This window comes from Pelmatolapia mariae, linkage group LG14 (genome assembly GCF_036321145.2).
Source record: "Pelmatolapia mariae isolate MD_Pm_ZW linkage group LG14, Pm_UMD_F_2, whole genome shotgun sequence".
In the NCBI taxonomy this organism is placed as follows: domain Eukaryota; kingdom Metazoa; phylum Chordata; class Actinopteri; order Cichliformes; family Cichlidae; genus Pelmatolapia; species Pelmatolapia mariae.
Window position 1 is genome coordinate 33588477 of NC_086239.1, and position 26231 is coordinate 33614707.

General features: G+C 40.5%; 2 protein-coding genes across 2 annotated transcripts in view; one reads left to right on the forward strand and one right to left on the reverse strand.

The window, feature by feature from the left end:
* The first annotated feature begins 4081 nt into the window (after positions 1–4081).
* On the forward strand, positions 4082–12950 carry LOC134641018 (C-X-C chemokine receptor type 5). The gene is made up of 3 exons (XM_063493192.1): positions 4082–4184; positions 10199–10375; positions 11767–12950. The coding sequence occupies exons 2-3, from the start codon at positions 10343–10345 to the stop codon at positions 12853–12855; spliced, it is 1122 nt and encodes a 373-aa protein (XP_063349262.1). The 5' UTR covers positions 4082–4184; positions 10199–10342; the 3' UTR covers positions 12856–12950.
* A 131-nt stretch (positions 12951–13081) lies between these two features.
* Positions 13082–26231, reverse strand: part of bcl9l (bcl9 like) — a 29487-nt gene continuing 16337 nt past the window's right edge. Inside the window, exons 2-9 of the mRNA XM_063493191.1 lie at positions 25108–25181; positions 24601–25014; positions 19076–19198; positions 18510–18684; positions 18343–18427; positions 15430–17809; positions 15057–15311; positions 13082–14775 (exon numbers count right to left, since the gene is read on the reverse strand). Of these exons, the coding sequence (XP_063349261.1) occupies positions 13613–14775; positions 15057–15311; positions 15430–17809; positions 18343–18427; positions 18510–18684; positions 19076–19198; positions 24601–24928 (4509 nt within the window). The 5' untranslated portion in view covers positions 24929–25014; positions 25108–25181 and the 3' untranslated portion in view covers positions 13082–13612. The remainder of the gene's footprint in view (positions 14776–15056; positions 15312–15429; positions 17810–18342; positions 18428–18509; positions 18685–19075; positions 19199–24600; positions 25015–25107; positions 25182–26231) is intronic.

Consider the following 26231-nt stretch of genomic DNA (forward strand, 5'->3'; position numbering starts at 1 on the left):
TTCATGCACATGCAAACACTGCAGCTGTGTTGTGAGTTGGGTTGTGAATGTTATTGCTCCTCAAAAATTGTATAAAACGAAGCTACTCTCCTGGGTGTCATGTTAAGAGCAAGGTTTCAACTTCTATACACTCTCAGTGATTCCTGTGTGGTTGTTGATTCTGGTTTAATCAGCAGCTGTGTGTGAGGGGTTTTTTGTTTGTTTGTTTTTTTAATTACTTTTAATGTGATTTTTAATTTGATTTGAACAGAATGTCTCATCATTTCTCAGAGGGCTGCACTATTGTAATTCAGTGTCACCAGGATGACCTAAAAGCAAACATCATCACGGATCTTCAGACACCATTCTATCACAAACAACACACATGAAGTTACTTTTAACTGCTCCCCTTGTCACAAGTTGCCACAGCTCCAGATATTTGATTTGACAGATTTTTATGCTAGATGCCATTCTTAACACAATCCCACCATACCAATAGCATATGATCTCAGTACAGTATCAGAGTACTCTGATCTCAGAGTGCAGAAATTTTTTTGTTCATAGTGAAAAAGTAGAATGGGATGCAGAGCATGCAGTTATCAGGCCCCTCTCAAGATCCCAGTTTCTGTTTGGGAAACACACATCCTTTCTACCTTTATGTTTGGGCTTAAATCTCCCACCTGTTACAGACAGACAGTGTTGTGGGTATTATGGTCAGGGAGAAAAGATCATACATAAAACAAATCAATATTTTTTTAATGATAGATATTTGTCTGTACAGTAAGGCATAGGTGTGGATGTAGCGTCATCCATGTGTTTTGGTGCATCACTGCCACCTGTTGTACAGACACTGAAGGTATCCTGTAATAATGTGTTGGTTAGGGAGAACATTAAAGTTTACCAACCAGAGGTGTCTGTTCTACACTCTTCGTCTTTCTTTTCTTGTGTGCCACACATAAAACTAATGCCGCATTAGATGATGTAAACTTTTTTGATGTTCAGTTTATTTTGTGTATATTTTGTGTGCGGAGAACACTGTGACTCATAACGAGTGTAAATTAATATCTGTGACATCATTTGCAATATTTTAGGTGTAAGCCAAAGGGTGGCAGTGTGGGGTTTTAGAGAACATGCTTTTGACTAGCAAGCTGTAACAGTTACATCTTATATACTGCCTTCTAAGACAGACTCCAAAAGGCTGATTTTCACGTGTTGTGTTATTACTTTATATAAGTTTTTTTTTTGTTTTGTTTTACATGGTGTTAGTCCTGTTAAGATGCGGCTCTTTAAAAGAGTTGAAAACTGTTAAAGGGTAAAATAGTGCAGACCTTAGCTCAGATGCCCTGCTTGTGTATAAAGTTAACAGTGCTTTACTTAATTACCCAAATGGTTATTCTGATACCTGCACAGTCTTGCAGCATGTAATCATATTTGGTGCAAAGCAAACAAACTCAGTGTGTTGTTGTCGGCTAAATTCTTTACAATTATAGTTATTATTCTTCCTCAAACCGACAGGTGTAACAGTGAGGTGAGTGGTCTTACATTTTTTTCACATGTCCATTTTATTGTTCTTAAATTATTTGAATTTTACTGCAACAAAATCCAACTCTATTCAAGAGACTGTGATGACTAGATGGGATTAATTAACCATCAGAATGGGAAATTTTTCTTCTTTCAAGCAAAGTCTACCTGAAAGCCAACAGACTACTACTTTTTGATCTGCAGAGATCCAGATGTGAAGAATGCCATGTAAATGTCCCAAACTTGTGTTGAGGATTTTTGGAGAAATACAGAAACAATATCTTTTTCATTTTATGTTACCACAAAAAGACCACAGATTTGTAGAACAACGTCTTGGGAATGCCACACGTATTAAAGCATTAAAGTGCCTCCTGACCTCAAACACAGCTTATAGGTAGGTCTTTGTCCATGAAAGTTACAATCACACACTGTACTAACCATGGATAGAAGATACATAATTTGAACACTTTTCAACAAATTTACAACTACAATTCCACTTTTTTCATTATATTTAATCACTTCTAGCGTAATATCTGTATGTAAAACATAATAATAATAAAAACAACTTCCAAAAATAGCAGTGCTTGCACTCCGGTGGGTTTCAGTCAAGACAGTGTGAAACAGAAAGTGAGACAACCTTAGCTGATGAGTCCGACATCCTAGAGATTTAAAATTTTACACGTTTTTCAGTTTTGTTTTGTTTTTTACAATACTTTAATTTTTTTTTTACATTATTTTTTTCACAATTATGGTAGGAAAGTATCCAGCTCATTCATAAAATGCTATTATTCATGTGTTCACACAGTTTTAAGAGAGCCAGTGCTACCAACACTCCTGCTATGAGGGAGACTAATAATGCTTTTCATTTTTCAAAAACTCTAGCAAATGCTCAGTCATAGAACATTCTCTTTAAATTCATCAGCTTTTCAAATTTAGTCATTTCTTTTGTAAAAGAGCCATTAGCTGCAGTATTGTTAGGAATGAATGTACATGTGCAACGCCAAAAATCCCACACACTTTTCTAGCAAATAGTCTGCTCTTAAGGATCACCTTGAATGACTGAAAAACAAAAGTTTCTTATGTTTATGACATTGGTGAGTCATCTGGATGTTTACCGTGTGTAAGAGGGATGAGAAATGTCACACCAACAGCTTCCATATTAATTAAAAGAAAAAAAAAACGTGCTGAACTTTTCAGCACATTTGACAACCTGTTTGTTCAAACAGGTGCTGCATGCATGCCATCGCTGATCCCTCGTGGGTGAAACAGAGTATCGATATGCCTGGTAGCCTGTAAATTCGTGTTAAGAGATGAAGTTTGTGTGGTTTTGATGTTAATGCTGTGGTCTGGTTTCACAGTCTGTTTAGCTGCTGTCTTCGCTGCCACATCTGCCCTAGAGCTGCCTGGGGATAGGGAGTCTTTTGAGTAAGTGTGAGTTTCACATGTACAAACAGCTATAATCTTGGGGAACAATAGGGCATCCAGCAATGCAGCTACAAGCTCAGTATGTGCAATCCGCTCCCCAGAGACTGTTATAAACTGTCACTGTTTCCATAAAGGGCTGAAATCATGCACCACCCCAAATGCATGGCTTTAATCGATAGAAATGGTGACTCCTTGACCCTTAGCGATTTCACACGCTCATGTTAGTCCCACAAGTTCAGCAGCTTGAGCTGAAGAGTGAGACGGTCCTGTGCCTGATGCTAAGATGTCATGTTCTGTGACCACTGCTTGTCAGGTTAGTTCTGCTGAATCAATTTTAGAAACAACTTCTCTGTAATCGTGTGGTTCGCCATCTGCATCTGTGGTGAGAAGTGAAGCTGAGTTTAATACAGGGCAACTTTTAACCCTGACATTTGGGATTTCCAGTAATATAGTGTGTACATTGCCGTTGGTTACCTTCTTGTTAAAGGTCTTAGCATTTTTGTTGTAATTTACAACAAAATTCTTTTTTTTACTTACCTTGACCAACAAGCAGCTGATAAATGTGTATTTTGTTTTTCTCAGTGACACAGTTAGTACTAATAGCATTAATTCTGAGTAACCCGCATGGTCATGTCAAGTCAGTACTACCTTTTTGAGCTGTTCCATATATAGAGGAAGATCTGCTGCTAGTAATTCCAGTGAGAATGAAAAAAATGCTATTGGTCTTTGTCTTTCTCTATGCTTCTTTAGCAAAACAGAGGTCATGCATCCACCCTTTTTGTCTGCAGTTTGTCGGGATTTCATAATCGTAAAGTAATGGAGGTCTGCAGTATTAAGTCGGTGAAAGCTTTCTCTGCATCATTAGTCCGTTGTGTCTGTTATGTGCATTCCATCCCCTCCCTTTTATCACTGCTGACAGTAGAGCCTCTTGTGGGGCATAATTGGGTGTCCGCTGGCAGCAATATGACTTCATACCAAGGAAAAGTATTGTTTTGTTTTGTTTTTTGTGTGTAGTGGATTAGATTTGGTAGATGTTTGGTTCATGCAGGATCTCTGTGAACGCAGCATGAACATTCAGCCCTCCCTTAGCTGGTAATCAGATGCTGGTTAATCAGGAGCAGATGTGGTCTCCTCCTGATCCCTGGCAACTTGAACTCGTTCCTGTTCAAGGTGGCAAAGATCACAGTCTGTTTTTAAGTATTGCAGATCGGATTTATTTCCCCTCACAACTGCTTAATCTGTGTAACAGTTAAAGGGTGGTAAGTTGGATCCTCATGGGTAATTTGGCTTATAGCAGGGTGGAGCCTGGACGACTGTGTTCTTTCTTGTGTTACAGGCCTACGCACTGCTGCTGCTGTGTTGTTGCAGCCTTGTTGTTGCTTTGCTGTAGTTTACTGACTGGCATTGACTGGTTCTTTGGAGTTGTCTTTTTTGGTTTTGTGTGTGTTGGTTCCTGTTTCTTTTGTATCTCATTTACTGAGTTTTGTTCTTTATCTCTTAATTTATAGGTTTTTTTTTTTTAATTTTGCTTTAGTGGAGGCAATCACTTATTGTGGGGCCTAGGCATGTGTGGTGGAATTCCCTCTGATGCATGCTAGTGTACACACTGGAGAAGAGGTATAATGCATCATTTAAGTGGCATTGAGAATTGCAGAGAGTCCACGGGTGAGTAATTGGTGGCACCCTTGGGCACTTCTCCCTGTAGGTTGCCTCCCCAAGTGGCCGGTCTCCACCATTTTGTTTAATTATTTTACTGATGTGCTATTTTAACTAGGGCAGCATCGTTGCAGCGAACCTTGTTCTTTTAATTAATGTTTGCTAATAAAGTGTCTTGATTGACAGTTCTGTATTGCCAGCCCTGCTACCTTAGAAGTTTCTTTTCTGCAATTCTGTATTTGCAGTTATTGTCTGAAACTTTGTTTTATGAAATTGACCTACTTCACCTCTGCTTGTTAATAACAAGCCTGTGTGCCTTTTGTAACTGTTACAACATTTGCACTGGCTATTGTAATCTCTCCTGGGGTGTAACTTTCCTCCCCAGGTGGCATTGTCAACTCAATCTAGTTACTTTAACGGGCTCTTCCTCCTTTGCGCCGCCACATTTGCTTGTGGTTTTTTGGGAGAGAGGGACGTGCCTCCGCATAGGTGACTTTCTCTGAAGCCCATCACCTTGTGACCGTTCTCAGTGAGGAATTTCAATAGTCAGTCTCGCAGGCCTGCTTAGAAGGAAAACACATCATTAAATCATCAACATATTGTCACAGTGTCAGCCCCTCTGGAGAGATTAAATAGAGAGATTTTTATTTTATTTTATTTTATTTTTTCCACTGCACTGTTGAGCATCATTTTGAATATCTTGTTCAGCTTTTGAAAGAGAAGGATGTGAACTGGTGTCATGGATACTGTAAAAACCTTGGCATTTATCAGTGAAAATCACTCTGACTGCACATTTGTTTTTTAAATCTGATACATACTTTCTATTCATATCTTTTCAGTTTCCCGCCTCTCTCTGTACAATTTATTTTTTCTCCATCTGTTCATCAGCTCTCTCAGACACATGTGCTGTCACTTGTAGTGTCTGTGTGTACGCTGTTGTGGAAACTTCACCTGTTTATCATGAAATGCAAGCACAGCAGTCTGTTGGAGTTTCCACTCCAATGTGAAAGCAAATTCAAGTTGTATTTAGCAATCGCTACATTTTACTCACTCATGTCATAATCAAGCTATTTTTCCCTGACACAATGACAGTCAACAAGTTTACATATTGTTGGGATTAAATAATTTGCAGTGCCTCAATAATGCTATGCTTTTTTATTAATAAGTGTTATAAAGTTATATAGTGTAGTATTAAGTGGACACAGCCCTGCAAGTTGACAGGACAGCATGGTGACGGCAGAAATGCATGTTTGAAAGATTCATATTCATTGTCTTCGTAAATCTCTTTTGCGTTGTTCAGTCATTGGAAAGTCTCCTGGTCCTGCAGATTTTATGGCTCTATCACTTAGTCTGTTTACGGGTTTACTAAAAAGTTAACATGTTGCCCTGCAACCCAGAAACCCATTGTGGCGAGGGTTTGTAAACACCAGATGAATTCAGTCTTTGGCTGTAATATGCCCCTCAGCTTTTTCCGTTTTAGCAGCAATGTGAGAGATGGCTGTGTTACCACTCTTGCATTCATTGCACGTGCATGTCTTATTTTCACATCCCCCTTCTTCCCCTTCTCATCACCCACCCTAAGTCAGATACCCCCAGTTTCCTGTTTTTCAAGACAATCCTTAACCCAACTTAACTTTCTCTCGCTGATTTTTGCTTCATATAGCAACATTTTAGGCATTTTCAGCCACATACAGAAAACAGCCTATGTTTTTGCTGCCTTCACATCCTTTCCTCTTCCATGTCCACAGTAGTGCATGCTTGTGTCTTGTGCATTATCCGGACTTTTTACTTCAGTTTTGTTTTCTTGTTAATTTTCTCATTCTTTTCTTTTTGCCATTTCTCTCCACGTATGGCAAATTTCTCAACGTTTGACCACCTTCCCAAATCCCTTTGCACAGAGTGTTTGTTTTTGGACTTCAGGGCCTTTCACAAAGCGATCTCACAGGTGAACTTCCCAGTTTGTGATTTGGGGGGCATCTCTCCAACTAGCTGTTGGGTGGTCTAAGCAGCTGTGCTTTGGACATATTTCTATTAGGTTTGACTTATTTTTCTGTTGAACAAAGGTGTATATCTCAGAAAGGTTTTTATCTCCCTGGGCATTTAGTGAAGTTGTTGCATAGTGTGCATAGGTTGGTCTCACCTGCTCTCCATCCCAGGGTCTTCATCAATTGAAATTTCAGCAGTGATTCTGTCTGCTTTGGATTGGTAGGTACCTGTCTCCTAAATAATCAGAATAATCATCTCCAAGCTCAGTGTTCTTTCAGACCCATTGAGTCAATCGGCATATTTTCCTGGCTCAACATTAAAGCAGAGAAGAAATCGATTAAGAAATCCCATTCTCATCGATAGGATTCTTTTGGAAAATAATCTCATTGTTGAAACCAGACTTATTTTCCGAGATCATTCACTTCATATCCATATCCAAACTATTAACCTCCAACTTTTTAGCAGTCAGCCACCATAATTTCTCCAGAAATTTCCTTGTCTAGTCTTTCTTTATAAAAAAAAGCAGTCTTGAGCAACAGTTCTCCAGGCTTTCTGAAGTCTCCCCCCCCCCCATTGGACACTGGCGGCTTTGTCAATCATTTTCAGTCCAATCCTTGTATCTGGCTATTTTCAAAGGAATTTCATTTGTTCACTTAACACCGATCTATGAATCATTCAAGCAACAGATAACTAGAGGGATGAACCAGGGTTGTGTCTACACATCACAGAAAACTTTAAAAAAGAACCAGTTTGAAATTGTATCTTCTGGGACTTCATTATTTTTTTTTAAAAAAACAACAATGAATAAACTCATTAACCTTTGTTGCCGTTTCTTTAGTTGAATACAGTGACTGTATAAAATGTTTTCTACAGTCACTGGCTGAATCTATAAAAAATGCCAAACATAACACATTTCTGCACATAATTTTTGCCCCAATAATGTGATGCCCAAAGAGCTATTAGATGGAATGGTTGTTTAGTATATTCTAAAAAACTGATAAAAGTGGAGGACAAAAGAAGAGGCAGCAGGCCTAAAACAAAAAGCAGAAACAATAACTAAGGTGGATGAACAGTATCTGGAAAAAAGATAAAGTCTCGTCATAAAACTTGAGAGATGCGTCTGTCCCTCCTGCTGATCCATCTACTGTTCACTGAAGCATTATCAAAAATGGTCTCAGTATAGGGGCGACTGTCAAGTGACCATTTTAAGGAAAGGAAACATGGGGAAAAAGCTGAGGTGTGCCAAATTACACAAGAACTGGACTGAGAATCAGTGGGGTTTTGGTTTAAATCTTCATTAATATTGATACTATAAAGAGGAAAGAGGTGCAACACTGAATGTTTACTCCCATTTCTGAAATAAAGGGGAGGCTCTGATTAGGGCTACATTCAGCTTGTAAAGAAATTAATTACACACTTGCTTGTAATTAAAGACACAAAGGTGGTCATACCAAACAAAGACTTTCAAGCTTGTTAGAAATACAGTATATAAGGCGATTCTATCTATATTTGCACATTTCGATAAATCACTGCAGTCCTAGTAAAATATAAAACTTGAGGGATGTCTTAATACTTTTGCACAACACTGTATATGATTTTGTGCGGTGAACACAGATTTATTTACATTTTACTTGTGGCCTTGTGTGTTATGAATGTATCAGGTGGTTGTAAATCAGTTAAAATGATTCTGTATTTTGTTTTTGAAAGTCTACCTTCATATAAGGATATAATCTCTGACAGCAGAAAGTATATTTCAGTATCTATTAATAAATTCTGCTGAGTGAAGCTTCGCTGAGCTGAAGCTAGCTGACTGTCTCACTCTATCTCCTGTTTATACAGAAACATACTGTTATCGGTGGATTTCGCGAGTCAGATCTGTAACTTTTGGATAGCAGACTTCACTGTGGACACCATGCTATTTATTATTTCATATTTTAATTATTTATTTGGTCTAGTTCAATTTAATCTGTCCAAGTGGGGACATTGGCAGTATATTATAACTGACTGGACCAAAACACTTATTATTTATATGGTTCACAAAGAATATAAAACTTATGCAAGAGAACCCCAGAAAAACTGAATGGCTCCTTAGTTTGGTGGAGAGCTAAAAGGGATGTTTGTTGTGTAAAGAGAGCTAAAATGCAAGGCTGGTTCAGAGCACAAACTGTAAAGGGCACAGATTTGCAGTGTTGCTGCTGGCTACAGCCCACACTAGTTGTTTTTGTCATGCAGAGTCTCGTTGTTCTTGTTTTTGCAGCAAGAATGTACTTTCCTGTTTTGGAGAAATTCTGCATCTGTAGCTAAGCAGACATGAACGGAAATCACAAATAAGTCATTTTAATCACCCTGACTTTGATCACTTGTGTGGAGAGGCATCCTGTCAGCTGTTAGGCATGTATGCACTGTACTTCCACATTCGGATTTACCACAGAAACCATGTCCGTGGCCCCCACCCCCACTTCCTTTCTATCAAAAGAGATGATAAAATTTGAAAAATAATCTTGTGTAGAGTCTAAACCAAAAGACGACTGAAGTAGGTTAAACAGGGTTTGTTGTCTTTCAAAGAACAATATGTGTCTCTATCAAAGATATATGGTTTACTATTAGTTTCACTATTAGTTTTTACTGTTAGTTTTCTTTTATAGTATTTTATGTTTACATCATTAAATACCCTTAATGAAATAGCCTTATTTGAATAACCCACAGATTTTTTTTTTTTTAATTCAAAGTAGACAAAAAAAAAAGGAAACCAATTGCATTTCCTGTTGATATTTGTGGTTAAGGTGATGCTGAAGCTGTAAGTAGCTTTTATGGCAAGGTCTTTCAACCTGTGCACTCACCATCCTGCTTATTATGGCCCCTGGCCTTGGAAGAAGTGAGCCAGCCTTCCTTCAAGCAGATTCAGGTGTGGTAACCGTCACAGACAATTCACTGCTTGTGAACCTGTGGTTTGCACCTCCAGGGAAAATTTATAGGACCAGCTGAGGGATGCCAGACCAATCAACAACTGATTGGGCACACCTGTGTCTTTAAAGGCTGAAGCACATTCATTCAGGGGCTGCTGCTTTGAACTGAGTGTGCAGTCTGCCTCGTATGCTTCTGTCTGTGAGCCTTGTTTGTAAAACCCTGTTTGTGTGAGCTTGTGGCTACTTTAAATAAAAAAAAAACAATCGCATTTCCTGTTGATATTTGTGGTTAAGGTGATGCTGAAGCTGTAAGTAGCTTTTATGGCAAGGTCTTTCAACCTTTGCGGTCACCATCCTGCTTGTTATTATTAACCTTAAACTGGACCATGAACATAAAAATGTTCAATTCAATTCAATTTTATTTATATAGCACCAAATCACAACTCAAGGGGCTTTATATTGTGTTGTCAGTTGTCAGTAAAAACATAAATCTGGTACTAATGACCGAGCTGGATGATGTTTCCAAACTGTCATTAAAAAATTTAGAGGAAGGATGTATATAAGCGTGCTGAAATAATTCTGTTCAGTTTAGTGCAGTTGCAACGTGCTGGTCAAAAGCTAGAATATAGGAGTGCAGTTACTTGGAATTGCATTACTGCTCTTGTGTGATTAATATAGATAACACTGTCTAAAGCTTTGATTTGTTTTTGTGTCTTTCCTTCCAGAGACGCCCATGAACCAAAAAAAAAAAAAAAAAACAAGAAAGACATTAGCATAGCGAATAGAGTCAGCCAGCACTGTCAGGAAATGCAAGCATATTTCAGTACTGCAGTGTGACACATGCATTCAAGGGGCCAAGATTTATCTGCATGGCTTCAACAATGACTCTTATAGCATTTGAGGTAAGACTTAAAATAAGAAATGGTGACGAATGGAAAGTTAGTGCAAATATTCTGTATGACAGCACTCTTCAGCAGAGTTTTGTTGTAGTAGCACGTATAATGGGAAATTCTGTCTAAATATTTTAATTTTGAACTTTTTATTTGTTTGGTTTTTTTTTTGTTTTTTATACACAACCATAAAGGAATACGTAAGCTCTATTGTTATTTACTATCCGGTCACATATTCTGTAACTCCTTGTTGATCGTTATGAAGCTGAAAGTTTCATATAAGATATTAACATAATGCTGTACCTTCATTTTCCAAACCTCAGCCTCAGTTTTAAACTCAGGTTTTAGTTTAAAACAAGAGATTTTAAATGTAATGAGCAACATGTAGCTGCTGCCTGTGACTACGGCTCAGCTGGGAGTTTTACATTTTTAAAAAGTTCAGAGATGTAATTCAACCATTTGACCTCACAGATGTGGTTTACTTAAACTGGGTGCAGAAATATATATTTCTATTTTTATATATATATATACTGACCAGTTAAACAATAAAGACAGTTATACGTTATACTTCCTATATGGAAAGAGAATGAATGATGTAATATTTTCTATTAATACACATTTGATGACACACAGATTTGGAGGAAAAAGGAAATTGAAGTTAAAATAAAACCTCTGTGGTTGTTATGTTATTTCTTATTACAATCATAATCCTTTTATCTTTCTACATTACTCACAATTGAAAATAGATGTGTAATCATTACAATAGAGAAGATTTCTTTATGAAAATCTGACATTTCATCAAAAGGGAGAATCATATCTGTAAATATTTGTACGTGACTTTTTTTTTCACAGAAGTCCAGCAGTACAGTTTACATTACATTTGAATAGGATGCTGCTTTTGGTGTAACGCTGTTATGATTATTACACATATTTTGCATTTCGAATGATTTTTCTGCAGATATTTTCCCCGCAGACTTCTTTCCATATTTAGTAACATTTGATTAAACACTGAGAAACGGCACACTCTACAAGGCTTTCAGCTAGTTATTTAAGTTGTGTTTGTACCAGCTACTTTTTTTTTAAATATGATTAGCCACGGTTGAATCACATTTGTCAGATTTAGCTTGAAATGCCTTCTGAGTCATCATGAGAGGGAAGTGAAAACAATCTGGTCTATTCAGTGTTTCCTGCCTAAACATTAGACTGAGAAAACTGCAGTGGAAAAAAAGAAGTATTTGATCATTACATAAATGAGTCTGTTCACACTCCTGTCATGAGTCTTATTTCACTTCATCATGAAACAAAACTATTAGTCTGATCACTATCACATATACTGCATACAACAGGGAATCTTCATTTGAGATTTGATGATTAAAAGTAATGCTCTCTTCTCTGTTTTCAAGCGGACACCTGAAGAACTCGATAACTTGACCTATGACTTCTACAACTTCACCGATGACTACTACAACTTCACCGATGACCAGTGTGAAAATGAAGAGGCCCTGCAGAGTTTTTATGGCCAGTTCCTGCCTGTGCTGTACACTGTGATTTTTCTCCTGGGTGTGGCAGGGAATGGCCTGATGATAACAGTCCTGGTGACACGATGGCGCCAGCTCCGCATCACAGAGATCTACCTACTGCATCTTGCCCTGGCTGATCTCATGCTTTTATTTACAATTCCCTTCGATGTGGCTGACAGCGCCACCGGCTGGATTTTTGGAGATTTTATGTGCAAACTGAATGAGTTCTTGAAGAATCTGAACCTCCTTTGTGGCAGCGTCCTTTTAGCTTGCATTGGATTTGATCGATATTTGGCAATTGTTCATGCAATTCCCAGTATGCAAAGTCGCCTTCCAAGAACAGTGCACCTAACTTGTTTGATAATGTGGCTCATCTGTTTGTGTTTGGCATTACCGAATGCCGTATTTGCCTCAGTGACACAGAAAAATTCAACGACAGGCATACCTTTCCTGGCCTGTTACCACTACAGTTATGGTGAACACGCAAGCAACTGGGTTTTGGCCAACAGTGTCTTTCATCATTTGTGTTTTTTCTTATCTCTGGTTATCATGAGCTACTGCTACACAGCACTAGTAATTACTCTGTGCAACAGCCAGAAAAGTGAAGCAAAAAAAGGAGCCATTCGAATATCACTGCTTGTCACACTTGTGTTTTGCTTCTGTTGGCTGCCATATAACGTCAGCTTGATCATATATACCCTGCGACAACAGAGTGTGATCGCGGATGACGACTGTAAATTAAGAGAAATAATGCTGCAAGTGCTCGAAGTGACAAAGAGCCTGGGTATCTCGCACTGTTGCCTGAACCCTTTCTTGTATGCATTTGTTGGAGTGCGCTTTCGCAATGAGATGATACATCTGCTTTGTAAACTGGGCTGCAGACGAATCTGCCTGCCTTTCCTCAGAGTCCATGGCCACAGTCGGGTATCAATTTCTGATGGAGCAACCACCAACAGCACAGTGCTCATGTAATAAAGTCCTCTAGTCCATGTGTACATGCCCTGAAAATACCCCTCCTCTGTACAGTGATCTTATAATACAATACTCATTGCTACTTTTACTGTATTTTGTTTTTTTATTGTCCAGTCAAAAAAAAGTTGTAAAGCTGGCCAAATATCAGCCTTGTGTTGTTTTGTAGCTACTGCTAATCCAATAAAGATTTTATTTTATATATTATACAACACCCGTGTTCCCTTGTGAGTGTTATCAAATTACAAGAATTGACAACACAAGAACCAAAACAAAACCATGTTAGAGATCCTTATTATTCTTTTTTAAACTCCTATTAAAACACAGTTATACAGAACAACTGCAAACAATCACAAATTGCATCTTATATACAGCAAGTATATATATTATAATATATATATATAATTCCTTTGCACAACAGTTTGGTAGTTGGAGAAAATAAATCAATGATATTAAAACAAATAGAAATTTGAGGCACTCCTCTCCTGACTGCTGCGCTGTTCCCACAACAAATACACACATTTCTGAAATATACACATTTTACAGTTTTTATAAAATGGCTTCAAACTTGTTATTGAACAGTGTTACAGTGATTTCATTTTTAATCAGTTGTAATCCTTTTTTCCCCTCTCTCTCTCTTTTTTTTAAATTCCTCCTTTTCAAAACCACTACAAGAATAACAATGAAAAATTCTGGACACAATGGGAGGGTAACCCAGTGAACACATTTTTTTTTTTAAAGAACTGTTTATTGAGCTGGATCAGAATGGCATATTGGTCATACCTCCGGGACCATAGCCAATGGAACTGTCCAGAGACATTCCCCGCTGTCTGAGAGACTGTGGGCCCATCATACCAGACTGTGGATGAGGTGGGGCCATCATGGGACCCTGAGGGGACATTAGCGGGCCCTGGGGTCCAAAGGGTTCCCCTGCAATTGACATGCTTCGCTGCTTAGCCTGCATCATCATAATATTCTGCTGTGCCATCAGATTCTGTTGGTGCTGCTGAGAAGGCATCAAGCCAGGTCCATATGCATTGGAGGGATGGTGGAGAAGGCTGTTGGCCATCATGGCTTGTTGTTGCTGGAGTTGCTGTTGGGGCATCAGCCCTGTCCTTCCCATCATATGACCAGGGGGACACATGGGGCCCATGCCCCCAGTAGAAACCATACCCCTGGAGACCCCCTGAGGAATGCCCATGCTCTGGCGTATTCCACCATGTGAGGGGTGAGGTGGCAGCTGCTGTTCAGCCATCATATTCTGTAGGCTTGCCAAGTGGGGGTTAGACGAAGGGCCACTGCTATGCGGAGGCCCAGAAGAAGACAGCTGTTTAAGGAGCTGCTGTGGCTGCTGGGATGGCATCCCTTGATGTGGATTCTGATGTGGCTCACTCTTAGGGAAATACTGAAGAGTGCTACTCGGCTTATCGGAAGGAATGATGCGGGAGAGATCAAACTCAGGAATCCCTGTGTGAGTGGGGCGTATGACTTCACTTAGATCAGGTCCTTCACCTATGGGAAGTGAGGGGAAAGAGTCTGGTGGGTGAGGGGGGCGTTGGTGAGGATGACCTTTGTTAAGAAGATGTAACTGCTGATGTGGCAGAATATCTTCATTAGACTGAGCGAAATTCTGTGACATGCCTCCAATAGGTGAGTGCATGGGCCCATGTGGTGGTGGCTGCATGCGGGGAAACCCTGCCGTCTGGGGTATAGGTGACACACTGCAGGGCCCCATTCCCTCAGGTGCTCCTCCTCCCATCATGGCAGAATTCATGGCAGGCATGCCCATTTGGTTTGGGGAAGAAAGGACAGGTGCTGAGGAATCGTGGGACAGGTGCTGCTGACCTTGGTTTACAATACCCATCGGGCTTTGGGGGTCACTGTGAGGACCAATCTGTGACGTCTGGGGATTACCCATATTTCCTGGTGATAAAACAAGATGAATACATGAAAAACCCATATTATAACAGTTAATAAACACAAATGTTTTCTTAACTCATTAAAATTACAAAGTATTAACTGGAGCATTATTTTTATTCAAAAACCCCACTACTTTAATATAAATACTTAAACTTTCTTTTTGTCATGTTTTTTCCTGTAATGGCATAGACAAATTGCCTTACATCAGCACAATTTAAGCAAATCGTCCGTTTAACCACTGTAAAAGGTATTTTCTGTCTGTAATGATATCCCTATTTTCATACCTCCGATGCTGACACCAGATAGAAGAGGACGATCTGGTAGCATCTCATCATCAGAAGTAGCGATTGTTTTGATTGCATCATGGTAGAGAGGAGTTGAACTGGGAATTGCGTACTTGGACATTTGAGACATGATAAGAGATAATGGATTCTGAGATGTTGGGACATCAGGAGAGGATGTAAATGGCATACTAGGATTCATTGAGCCTGGCTGGGAAATAGGGGTAGAGCTTGAACTCCTAGGGGGAAGTGATTGGCCTGCAAAAAGAACAATGAAAAAATTAGTAATCTCACAGCAAGACAAGGAATATCATAAAAATCAGAGAAGCCAATATGGCATCTCTGATGTTTGTTTTGAGCTTGGATTGGAGTCTACCTGTTTCAGTGGAACCACATCCTCCATTGCCCACCATCTTTCCACTGGCTGGACCACCCGGACTCGGAAGTGGTGGCTTAGGAGACGTCCACCCTGGAGAGCTTGAAGCCAAGGCGGGGGACTTCAGTCGTGCAGGGGAGGCAGACGGAGAGTGCATCCCAAGGCTGGAAGATCCCATTACTTGGGGAGACTTCATGGAAGAAGACGAAGGAGTCCCAGCACCAGATGCAGGTGGAAGAGGGGGATGATGCCCAGCAGAAGAAACCTGTGATGGTGACTTCAGCCCTGGAGCAGAGGGGGAAGGTATAAGAGGAGATGGCTCTTGATTGAGGGATGGAGACTTTAGTTGATGAGGAGGAGGCACTGAAGGAGATGTCAGAGGGTTAACATTTACTGACAGGTCAGAGGTTTGCCTAGGACCAAGGTCTGCACCCCTAAGGCCTCCGCCCATTGGCATATGACTAAGACGTGATGTACTTCCCATTTGATTAGGTCCTTGATGATCAGGCCCAAACATCTCTGGGCCACTTTGTTGAAGATACGGTCCTTCCATCTGACCTCCAGAAAAAGGACCTTGGTTTGGAAACTGATAAGGGCCTTCAGGTCCAGGGATCATTCCTTTATTTCCTCCTCTTCCATTTTGAGCCCTGATTCGTGAAATCTCTCCAGTGCCAAACATCTCCACTAGAGGCCCTCCTCCATGGCCTCCTCTGAGCTTCTGAGACATCATCTGCTGTTGCTGCTGAACATGAATTTGTGGGTTCATGTTCATTGCCATGTGGCTCCCCAGAGGAGAGTCTACTAACTCTCTCATCGGAGGACCCCCTCCAGGAGAGCCCATAATATCACGTGAACCAGGAAAGTCCATGGGATCACCTCGACCGGAGGGTTGACCACGGCCCATTCCTAAATTGGGAAGATCTGGGCCCCCAAGATTATCCATAATTCTTGAGCCCATGTTGCCATGCTGTTGCTGTTTAGCCAATCTATCAAGTTCAAACCTGGAAGCACCCTGCATGTGCCGTTTGTCCATGATGCGAAACAGTTCCTCGCGTGTTAGCAGATGCTCCGAGTCACCTTGCAAGTGTTGTGGCGGCCCGCCAGGGTAGCATCCATGGAAGGGACTTCCACCACTTATATTGTTAGGCATATCATCTAGCCAAATCATGCCTGGGCGTGAGGGCCTGTGGGGTCCTAGACCTTCCATTGATAACACTCCTCCTGGACTACCAGGGAAGCCCCCTCCAGGTGGCCCTCTCGGTCCAAGAAACCTTGGGCCACGGGGTCCCTCTTGCATTTCTATCATTCGTCCATTTCCACCCATTCCACCTCCCATCATATTGGCAGGACCCCATTGTTGATCTCCAGGCTTGCTGTGGTATGGAGGAGGGGGTCCTCTCATCATCATAGGCATGCCCATGTCACTCATGATTCTAAAGTTTTGGGGATGCGCAGAAGGGTGCATTTCCTGTTGTCGCCTCTTCTCCTGGTAGAATTCTTCTTGAAGTTTCCTCCAGGCCACTTGCTCTTGGGTCAGTCCTTCTTGTCCAAGTAAAGGACCCATGTCATCCCCAGGTGATAGATGGTGATGTGGAGGTTGTGGCAGGTTATGATGAGAGTCCATTTGAGGGCTGTCAAGGGCAGGTCCACCAATGGATTGTGTATGAGAAATTATTGACTGCAGGGGTTCTTCATATTTCTTCATATCGCCCATTGGAGCCAAGGCTGATGATAACATATTACCACTACCACAATTTCCAGAGTTATTAGTACCACTGTTACCTTCCTCCAGAATGCCACCCCTATCAGTATTATTATTATTTGGATTGGATGAGTTATTAAGAGCATTGCTGTTAGAGCTTGCAGGGTCTCCAGAGCCTCCACCTGATCCACTGCGCAGAAGCAGCCTCTCTATGTCTCTCAACGTCTGCAGAGAGCGCTCCCTGTGTTCCAGTTGCTCTTTGGAAAGACCATCTGTGTTTCCTTGGCCACCCCTCTGTACTGTATCACTCTGTAGGTGTGTAGCTAGAATGGAGGGACTTCCCGAGGGAGAGACACTAGAAACAGGAAGAGGCATACCCCCTGTACCTTTCCCATTTCCAGTTCCTGGGTCTGCGCCAGCAAGTGCTACCACGCTTCCTCCCTCTGACCTATGAGTGACAATGCTGTTATTGCTGGAAGCTCCGCCAGGTCTGGTCTGAGGGGATTCGTTATCAGAGTGCCCTGCTGATGATGGTGTCCCTGCAGTATGCATCGGACCCCCAACACCTGCAGAGGCTGGCCGTGGAGTTCCACTTTGGGATTTGGGGGTGCCTGTAGGTGGTGAGCTACTGGTATTTAGCTTCTCAGATAAATTAGAAAGCTTCCCTGATGGGTGGCCCTGTGGCAGAAAAAAGGACAAAGAACACAAGGCTGAACTTTTAAAATGCTATTCCTGCAGTCGCAATTGCTTTTCATATATTTTTATTAGTAGCGTGATCATTTATCAGGCTAAATTATTTTCTATATGTGAACTTTGTCACTTTGATGTGGTTGTCTCCTGCTCGTGTAGCCTACATTATCTGGCCTTCATGTATGAAATGGGTAACTACTACTAGTGTGTCTGTCTTCTAGAGATAGACACATTACTAGTATCCATCGCTGCACCTGCAGTTTTGCTATTTGTCTGTACCAGACAATTAATAGCACTACATACCCTTCTAAGTTTTTTTTTTTTTTTTTTTTTTTTTTTTTAACAGCAGTCCGAAGAAGTGACAGACAGAAACAGGAACAGAGAGGCATCCGAGATTAAAATAACTAAACAAATAACCCTTCCCACATAGTTTGCACCTGTGGTCTTTAATGTGGAAAACACTTTTACTCCCATGTGGTTTAATCAGTTTAGCAGAAAAAAAAGAAAAAGAGATGACTGACCTGCTCCAACTTTGAATGTGGAACGTTTTGCTGGTGAAACAGAAGGATGGAATCAGCCTGCCCTTTCATTACTGCCTCTGCAGCACTGTCAAAAAATAAAATGGCCACTGTTAGAAGCTGATACTCTTAATCTCCATTTGAATCATTGACCTGCAAATATTTTTCACCTGTTGGCAAGGCTGGTTGTGAAAACATAGACCACTTGCTGTGAAGCCTGAGGGGGATCTGCTTTTAGCCCTGGTCCCACCCCACATCCCATTGCTGGACCTCCAGATTCGGGCATGGATCCCGAAGTCAAGCGATCAGAGCGTCCCTGGATAGGACCAGCCAGCCCTCGCTCCCCTTAGAAAAAACATAAAAAAATAAAATACATAAATAATTAAAAAGCCCCACAGCGGTTTAACTTCTCTAAAATAGCTTGGATTTTTATTTAAATACCAGCAAATCCATGTGGCTACAAGAAATCAACACCAGAGGGCGCTAAAACACATAGTCCAATCAGTGGAGGGGATAGTAAGGCATTCTAAGCAGACATCTCTATTTCACAGTGTTTTGTGCGTGCAGGAACTCCAACGGCAAGAATTTATCAACTGAACCTCAGAGAAAATAAAACAGATGTGCTGGATGGAGGGCGGGGGGGTCCACTGTTGTGGTCACAGTAACACTGTTTCCATATTTAGACAAAAGCAAATGACAGTGTGTTTCACCACTGTGTTGAGGTATTCACACTCACGGTGGGCTGCAGTGTGTGGCTTGTCTTCATCTTCCTCTGTGTCAGGTCCAGAGCACCATTCATCTCCACTGTACGGCTGTTTCTTTTCCAGAACACACCGCCGCTTGCTGCGCATAACACCCTCTAGAGGATAGACAGACAGACACATTCATGCATCCGTTATACAATTTCCTATTTACTGTTAGAACTAACGGTCTAAACCCACAAATGTATTTTCTAGAATCACAAGTTAATTAACTAACTTTGTCTGATCACATGCAATGTGCTTTACCTGCTGGAAGTTCACAGGGCTCCAACTTACAGCTCAGAACAGCATCTCTAATGGCAGACTCACTTTAAAAATCATAATATGGTCATAAAATGGTAAATGGGCTACACCATGAAGTTTTGAGTAAAATGTAGGACATGTCAATTAGGGATTATTTTTAACTAGAGCTATGGTATGCATCTGCGAGGTCCGTTTTAGTAAAAACTGGAAAAATTATGAAGTGAATCACGAATTAATTTGACCATGTTTAATCCTCTGAGGTTAAAGTAACCATATGTGCCAACCCTAACTCTAATCCTTTGAGAGAGCAGCACCAACCATTGCTAGCAAGTGTTGCTTTGCAATATTAAACAAAAACAAATACCCGAATCCCAAATATCCTTCGAGATTTAAAATATAGCTCTAAATGATGTAGATTATTTTTGCTTTCGTTTCCAGCATTTTACATATTTTAAGATGTGATAATGATGCTGTTAAACCATCTCAAACTCTTGTATATTATTTACGTTAAAATGTATCTACAACATAAACATAAGCACGATTATTTTGGTGGCTTCAATTCATTTTTGTGGTGTAGGCCTTATATACATCAAACTGTCAATAAAATCCACATAAATGGATTGTTAGGATTGAAAAAAAAAAAATGGTATAAAGGTTGAAGTCTGGGTTTTCCACGCAAGTTGAAATGGCTGCGTATTGCTGCTATGTCATCTTAAAACAGTCATGTTATTTGCGCCGGCACGGTTGTTGACTCCAGAAGGTTAAATCACTTCTGCAGAAATGCTTCAGCTGCTCTTGCCAGAAGGTGCGCATACCTGTTCATTCTCATTCATTCTCTAAGATGAAAAAATATCATAAGCAGCATATGAAGTCTTTCTGCTTGTGCAAAGTTTAAAATGTTGTAAATACTGAACTATGCGGTGGTTCTGGGATCTGATAGGAACAGCACCCGAACACCTCACAAGGTATTCCAGGCATGTCCTTCTGGAACAAGAACACAAGATACTGAAAATGCACTGGATTATATCCCTTTTGGCCTGGGAGCATCTTCAGAATTCCCTGCTTTCCTTTGACTGATACTTTCACAATGCACATCTGAATTAGTGGCACCGGATTCTGCGCCAATGACTTGATATAAAAAATAAATCAATAAAAAAAATATTACAGAGTTGGCTTATCAAAATTACTTGCAGGTAAACATTTCACTGGCATTTTGGCTGTATGTACGTAATTTTTTTATGTAACTGTGTGCCAACTTTATTCATCTCATCTACAGTGGTTTGAAAAAGTGTTTGCCCCCCCCCCCCCCCTCCTGATTTCCTAGGACTTTGCATATGTGTCACACTTATGTTTCAGATCATCAAACACATTTTAATATTAGACGAAGATAACCGGAGTAAAAATAGAATGTGGTTTTTAAATGATGATTTCATTGATTAAGGGAGAAAAGTCATCCAAACCTACCTGATTCTCTTTGAAAAAGTAACTACTGCTCTTGTTAAATCGTGAATTAACTGTGATTATCTACATTTTTTGGAAAGTTGAGTTCAGTTTCACTAAACACATTCAGGCCTGATTACAGGCACACCTGTTGAATCAGGAAATCACATAAATAGAACCTGTCTGACAAAATAAAGTACACTTAAAGATCTCAAAAAGCAGCACATCATGTCACTATCTAAAGAAACACCTGATAAACCAAGTAACTGACATCTATCCATCAGGAAAGGGTTACAAAGCCATTTCTAAGGCTTTGGGACTCCAGCCATTATACACAAAGAGAGAAAACTTGGAACAGTGGTGAACCTTCCCAGGAGTGTCTGGCCTACCAACATTATTACAAGAGCACATTGACAACTCACCCAAGAGGTCACAAAAGAACCCAGAACATGTCTCTGTTAATATCAGCGTTCATGGTTCAACAGTAAGAAAGAGACTAGGCAGAAATGGCATCCATGGGAGAGTTCAAGGAGAAAACCTCTACAGACCAAAAAGAACACAAGGCTCGTCTCACATCTGCATGAAAGCATCTGCATGATCCCCGTGACTTCTGAAAATATTCTGTGGACTGATGAAGGTTTGAGTCCCACTACATCTGGTGTAAAATTAACACAGCATTTCAGAAAAGGAACATCATACCAACAAAACATCCTGAAGGAGAATGTCCAGCATCTGTTTATGACCTCAAGCTGAAGCACACTTGGGTTCTGCAGCAGGACAATGATCCAAAACACACCAGCATGTCCACCTCTTAATGCAGGGGTGGGGAACTCCAGGCCGGTGTCCTGCAGGTTTTAGATATCACCTGAATCAGATGATTTCATTACCAGGCCTCTGGAAAACTTCAGGACATGTCGAGGAGGTAATTTAGCCATTTAAATCAGCTGTGTTGGATCAAGAACACATCTAAAACCTCCAGGACACCGGCCCTTGAGGCCTGGAGTTCCCCTACCTCTGTCTTAACGGCTTAAGAAAAACAAAATATACACTTTTGAGTAGTTTAGTCAAAGTCCTGGCCTGAATCTCATTGAGATGCTGTGGCATGACATTAAAAAGGTGGTTCATGCAGAAACCCACCGATGTGGCTGAATTACAACAATTCTGCAAAAATGAGTGAGCAAAAATTCCTCCACAACACTGTAAAAGACTCACTGCCAGTTATCACAAACATTTCAGTGCAGTTGTTGCTGCTAAAGGTGGCCTAACCAGTTATAAGGTTAAGGGGCAATCACTTTTTCACACAGGACCATGTAGGTTTGGATTTGTCCCCCTTAATAATAAACATTTTCATTTAGAAACCACATTTTGTGTTTACTTGTGCCATCTTTGTGTAATATTTAAATTTGCTTGATGATCTGAAACATTTAAGTGTGATAAACATACAAAACAAAAATAGGAAATCAGGAAGGGGGCAAACATTTTTTACACTACTGTACGTGTTGCTCGTAAAAACATCTGAGCCAAAAAACACAATTACGATTTTGTGAGAGCACGAGCTACTGTGGTTCAGTCGGTCCAAACTGCTGTGGCTGGCCTAAGATTTCCACAAAGAACAGAGAACCAAAGATGGACAGCAAATTGAAAAGATGAATAAATCTCTAGGGGTTAAAGAAAAGATCAGCACACTCTGATCTCTCTGATTACTGACTACACATGCTTCCAGATAAGCCCTATGACAATTCATTGATCATCTTTTTGACTTCAGAGCAAAACTACTTCCAAATAAGCATGAGTTTGGGTAACCACAGTCCTAACCCTATAAAGTTAAAGTGAAAAAGGAAATTGAAATGACAGTACAGACAACCCAACAGCAGAGGGAGGACTGCTACCTTTTTTCAAAGTAGTAGTTACAGGTTTATCTAAGAAAAACAGTCAGTGAGGCAGTTTTTCACTGCATATTTCAAGGTCTGGCTAATATAACACATGTAGGATAACCAAATGAATCTGAACATTTGTGTTTGTGTGAATGCATAAATGATGACAAATTAAAGGGAAAAACTTCAATGTTAGTGTTAGTTCTGTTCACCACCATCAACAGAACAGTGAAGAAACATATTTTGGAAAAACACAGTTTTACTCCTACAGCAGAATCGCAAAGAATCAATGCCAAAGCCGACTTAAGCCGCTCTAGTGGCACACATTGGCACAATACCTTACTAAAGTCCCTGTGCAGACATGGACTCCTCTCTGATAACCTGATAGCACACAAGAGTCAGTTTCATCACCATTCGGTCGGCCACTTTTCTTTAAGAATCACAACTGCGATTTTCCACAATCTTAATGTACCACTTTCAGAATGGTGCAAGTCTAAACCCATGCCGCTAAATTAACTGGAAGACTCGCACAAGATTATGATCATGTGTGTATTATGCATCTTAAGTTGCTCAACAATAAACATCACAGTTTGAGAGAATGCTCTAAAAAGTATCAACATGAGTGTATCGTTCGCCTTGAGGCTCACGCTTCTAACTTCACAGTCTAACACCAGCCGAGCTAATCTCTAGAAAGCATAAAAGCTACTCCTTTAAGAAAAAAAGTGTTACAAATGTCTAACTTCACATTTAAGTCTTTACAGCAATGACAGAATCTGTGAGTTTGAGTTTTTACAGCAGGAGCTGTGGCTACTTTGCTGCTTCCAGCTGTTTGCGGAAGTTTGTCTTTTAAGTTTATTCCATACCTGCCACATCAGAAAGCATCAGAAATTAGTTAAAGTTATACCCAAAACTGAAACAAGATCTAGCATCTAATTACACCGTGCTCACCTCTTAAAACTAATCTGTCCCACATAGTTGCATCTTAATAATTCTCAAGGCATGGCATATCCCATGTAAAGTAGCTATCAAAGTAATCAAAATACAGCTACTATGGTTAGGAAACTCTTCTCTTATAAAAAACATCACTTGATGAACTGTCAAATTGTCAAAGCATAATATTGCAGTAGTGCTATGGATCAATACTGTGGGTCTGAATGAATCCACCCAATCTTTCATTCTTTCCTCTTAGCCTCTGCTGTTCTATGTGCTGGAACCACACCTCATCCCTGAGTGTTTTTATGTGTGTTTGTGTTAATTATTAATGTATTGATACATTATTGTGTTTGCATATTCATACTGTGGTGACTCCCCACCCTTTTTGGGGTCAAAAAGCAAGTTCCCATAATGCAAATCATTAACTTTGATAAGACAATTTTGGTTCTGTGCATGTGTGTGTGGTGTTTGTGTATGTGTGCGTAAGGTTCGAGTAATGCACAGGAAGCCCAGATGAGTTTCACAAAACACATGATGAACTCTTAAAATAGCACTAGCAAACAAATGCAAATCAAGCACTTTGTACTGAACTACATGAACAAAAATATTTACACTCATCACCTCCTGTTTTAATAGTATCCTCTCTAGTATTACTAAGTTGTCACAACCACATGAGCTTTCTTTCTCTCAGAGCACTACAGAAACCCCAGATGTTTTTTCATCTGAGACACGTCACTGCTGTGAAGGCATGGCGAAAACAATCAAAAGCCAGGGGGAAATTCTGATGCTTCAGTGAAAGGTCAGGGCATTTCAGCATGAGAGAAAACAAGTTCTTCTGTCCTCGCAGTCCTTGTATTCACTTCCTGCTGTGGAGGAGGTGAATGCACGTAATCTGGTATTTCGGGTAAAGATCTGGCTGATAGGGACGTAAAGGAAATGAACTTGTGCATAATTAGAAGAAAAAAAGCACTCACTACAGAGCACCCTCTATATATTGATACATGTCTTACCCCCTTTGGCATCTGTCTCCAGGACTGGAGGAACAGCATTTCTTAATTCACCAGAGTCAATGGAGACGCTTCGATCCCGCTTGGTTTTGGTTTTCAGCATCCCTCCAGTGCCACTCACTGATTGGCTGCCAACCTTGAGCCCAGGGTTGCTCAGAGACAACTGGCTGGTTTTGACTCCATGGTTGCCAGAACCAATGCCCTTTGAACCCAGGTGGGTAGCAGATCCTGGCTGCTGCTGCTGTGCCTGCTGATTTGCGCTGGGTATTTGGGATCGGCTGTCACCGGTGACCTGCTTGCCATGACTGGCCAGTTTATTGTCTGGGTGCATTTGAAAGGCTGGTGATTGAGGTGAAGGACTGGTAAGGAGAACTGCTGGGCTGTTAGTCAGTGGAGTCACATTGCTTACAGGCGACACTGATGGAGAAAAGAAAAAAAATCAGTGATCAGTATTTTAGAGGCTGGTTCTGGGTTAGGTGTTTAAACCAAACTTAAGCCGTGTTCACTCACCTCATCTCACCTAGACACTCAGCTGACACATCGCCATGCTGGTTTCCAGGATGCTTCACTGACCACACATAGACCTAGGGGACAGTAACAGAGGAATATCATTAGCAGAGGGCGACCTTTACAGCTAACACTGTTAGTTATGTGTCCTCAACCTGTGGGTCAAAGTCAACGTCATGAGACAGAAGAGAGAGAAAAAGCCAAAGACTGATAACAGAGTAAATCCAAAAACACACTGAGGTAACTGTCTCTTTAAGGCAAAGAGTGCAAAACTGAGTTTGAGCTGGGGGAGGGACCCGAAACTCAGAAGTAGCTCAGTAGCAGTGTTTAAGGTCCCGCCCTCTACCAAACACTTTGCAAACCGCAAAAACTCCACCACATACAATGCTGTTTAGCAAAAACCCTGTTTCCCTCACTTAGACACACTCATTCCTGTTTCACACTTGAAGCACAAAACAGATAAAATAACTACTCGATACTAACAGATTTTATTTTTGGACTATTTAGACACGCAACCAAATCTCAAGACATCATCAGAACTATCTACCTTTGCTTTAATGTAATTTAGAGTGACCAAAGATCCCAGGTAATGAGGCCCTAATCCTAGACTTTCAATTATTTTCTTTACAGAAAAGGTTAAGGTATAACAACAGCCTTTTCCCAAGCAAGAATGAAGCTAAATATTAGTAATGGAGGATATCAAATCAAATCTGCTGCTGCAAGCTGGCACCCTTTTGACACCGCCACCTGCCTATGTCCATAACCTCAAGTTTCTGTTTTTAATATATGCTACTGCAGTGAGCTGTTTTTGGTGAAAAATATTTTATGCATTCTAGCAACTAGCTCTAAACAAGCAGACTGAGCTCATCCCATAAAAGATACCTGCACAGAAAGCATTAGTTCTTCAATATTTGCAGGTTTCAACATTAGCTGGTCAAAAAAAAAACAAAAACAAAAAAAAAACCAACCCTGTTTAAAACAAATATCTAGGCCAGATATTTGGCTGACATCAGGCAGATCCCGTGTAAACACTTCTGACTGATGACACAATCCTAGTCAATCAGGTCAGCTGTTCCGCTCCAAAAGAACCATCTGTAGCACTCACTCACCTTCACAGGTAATGGTAA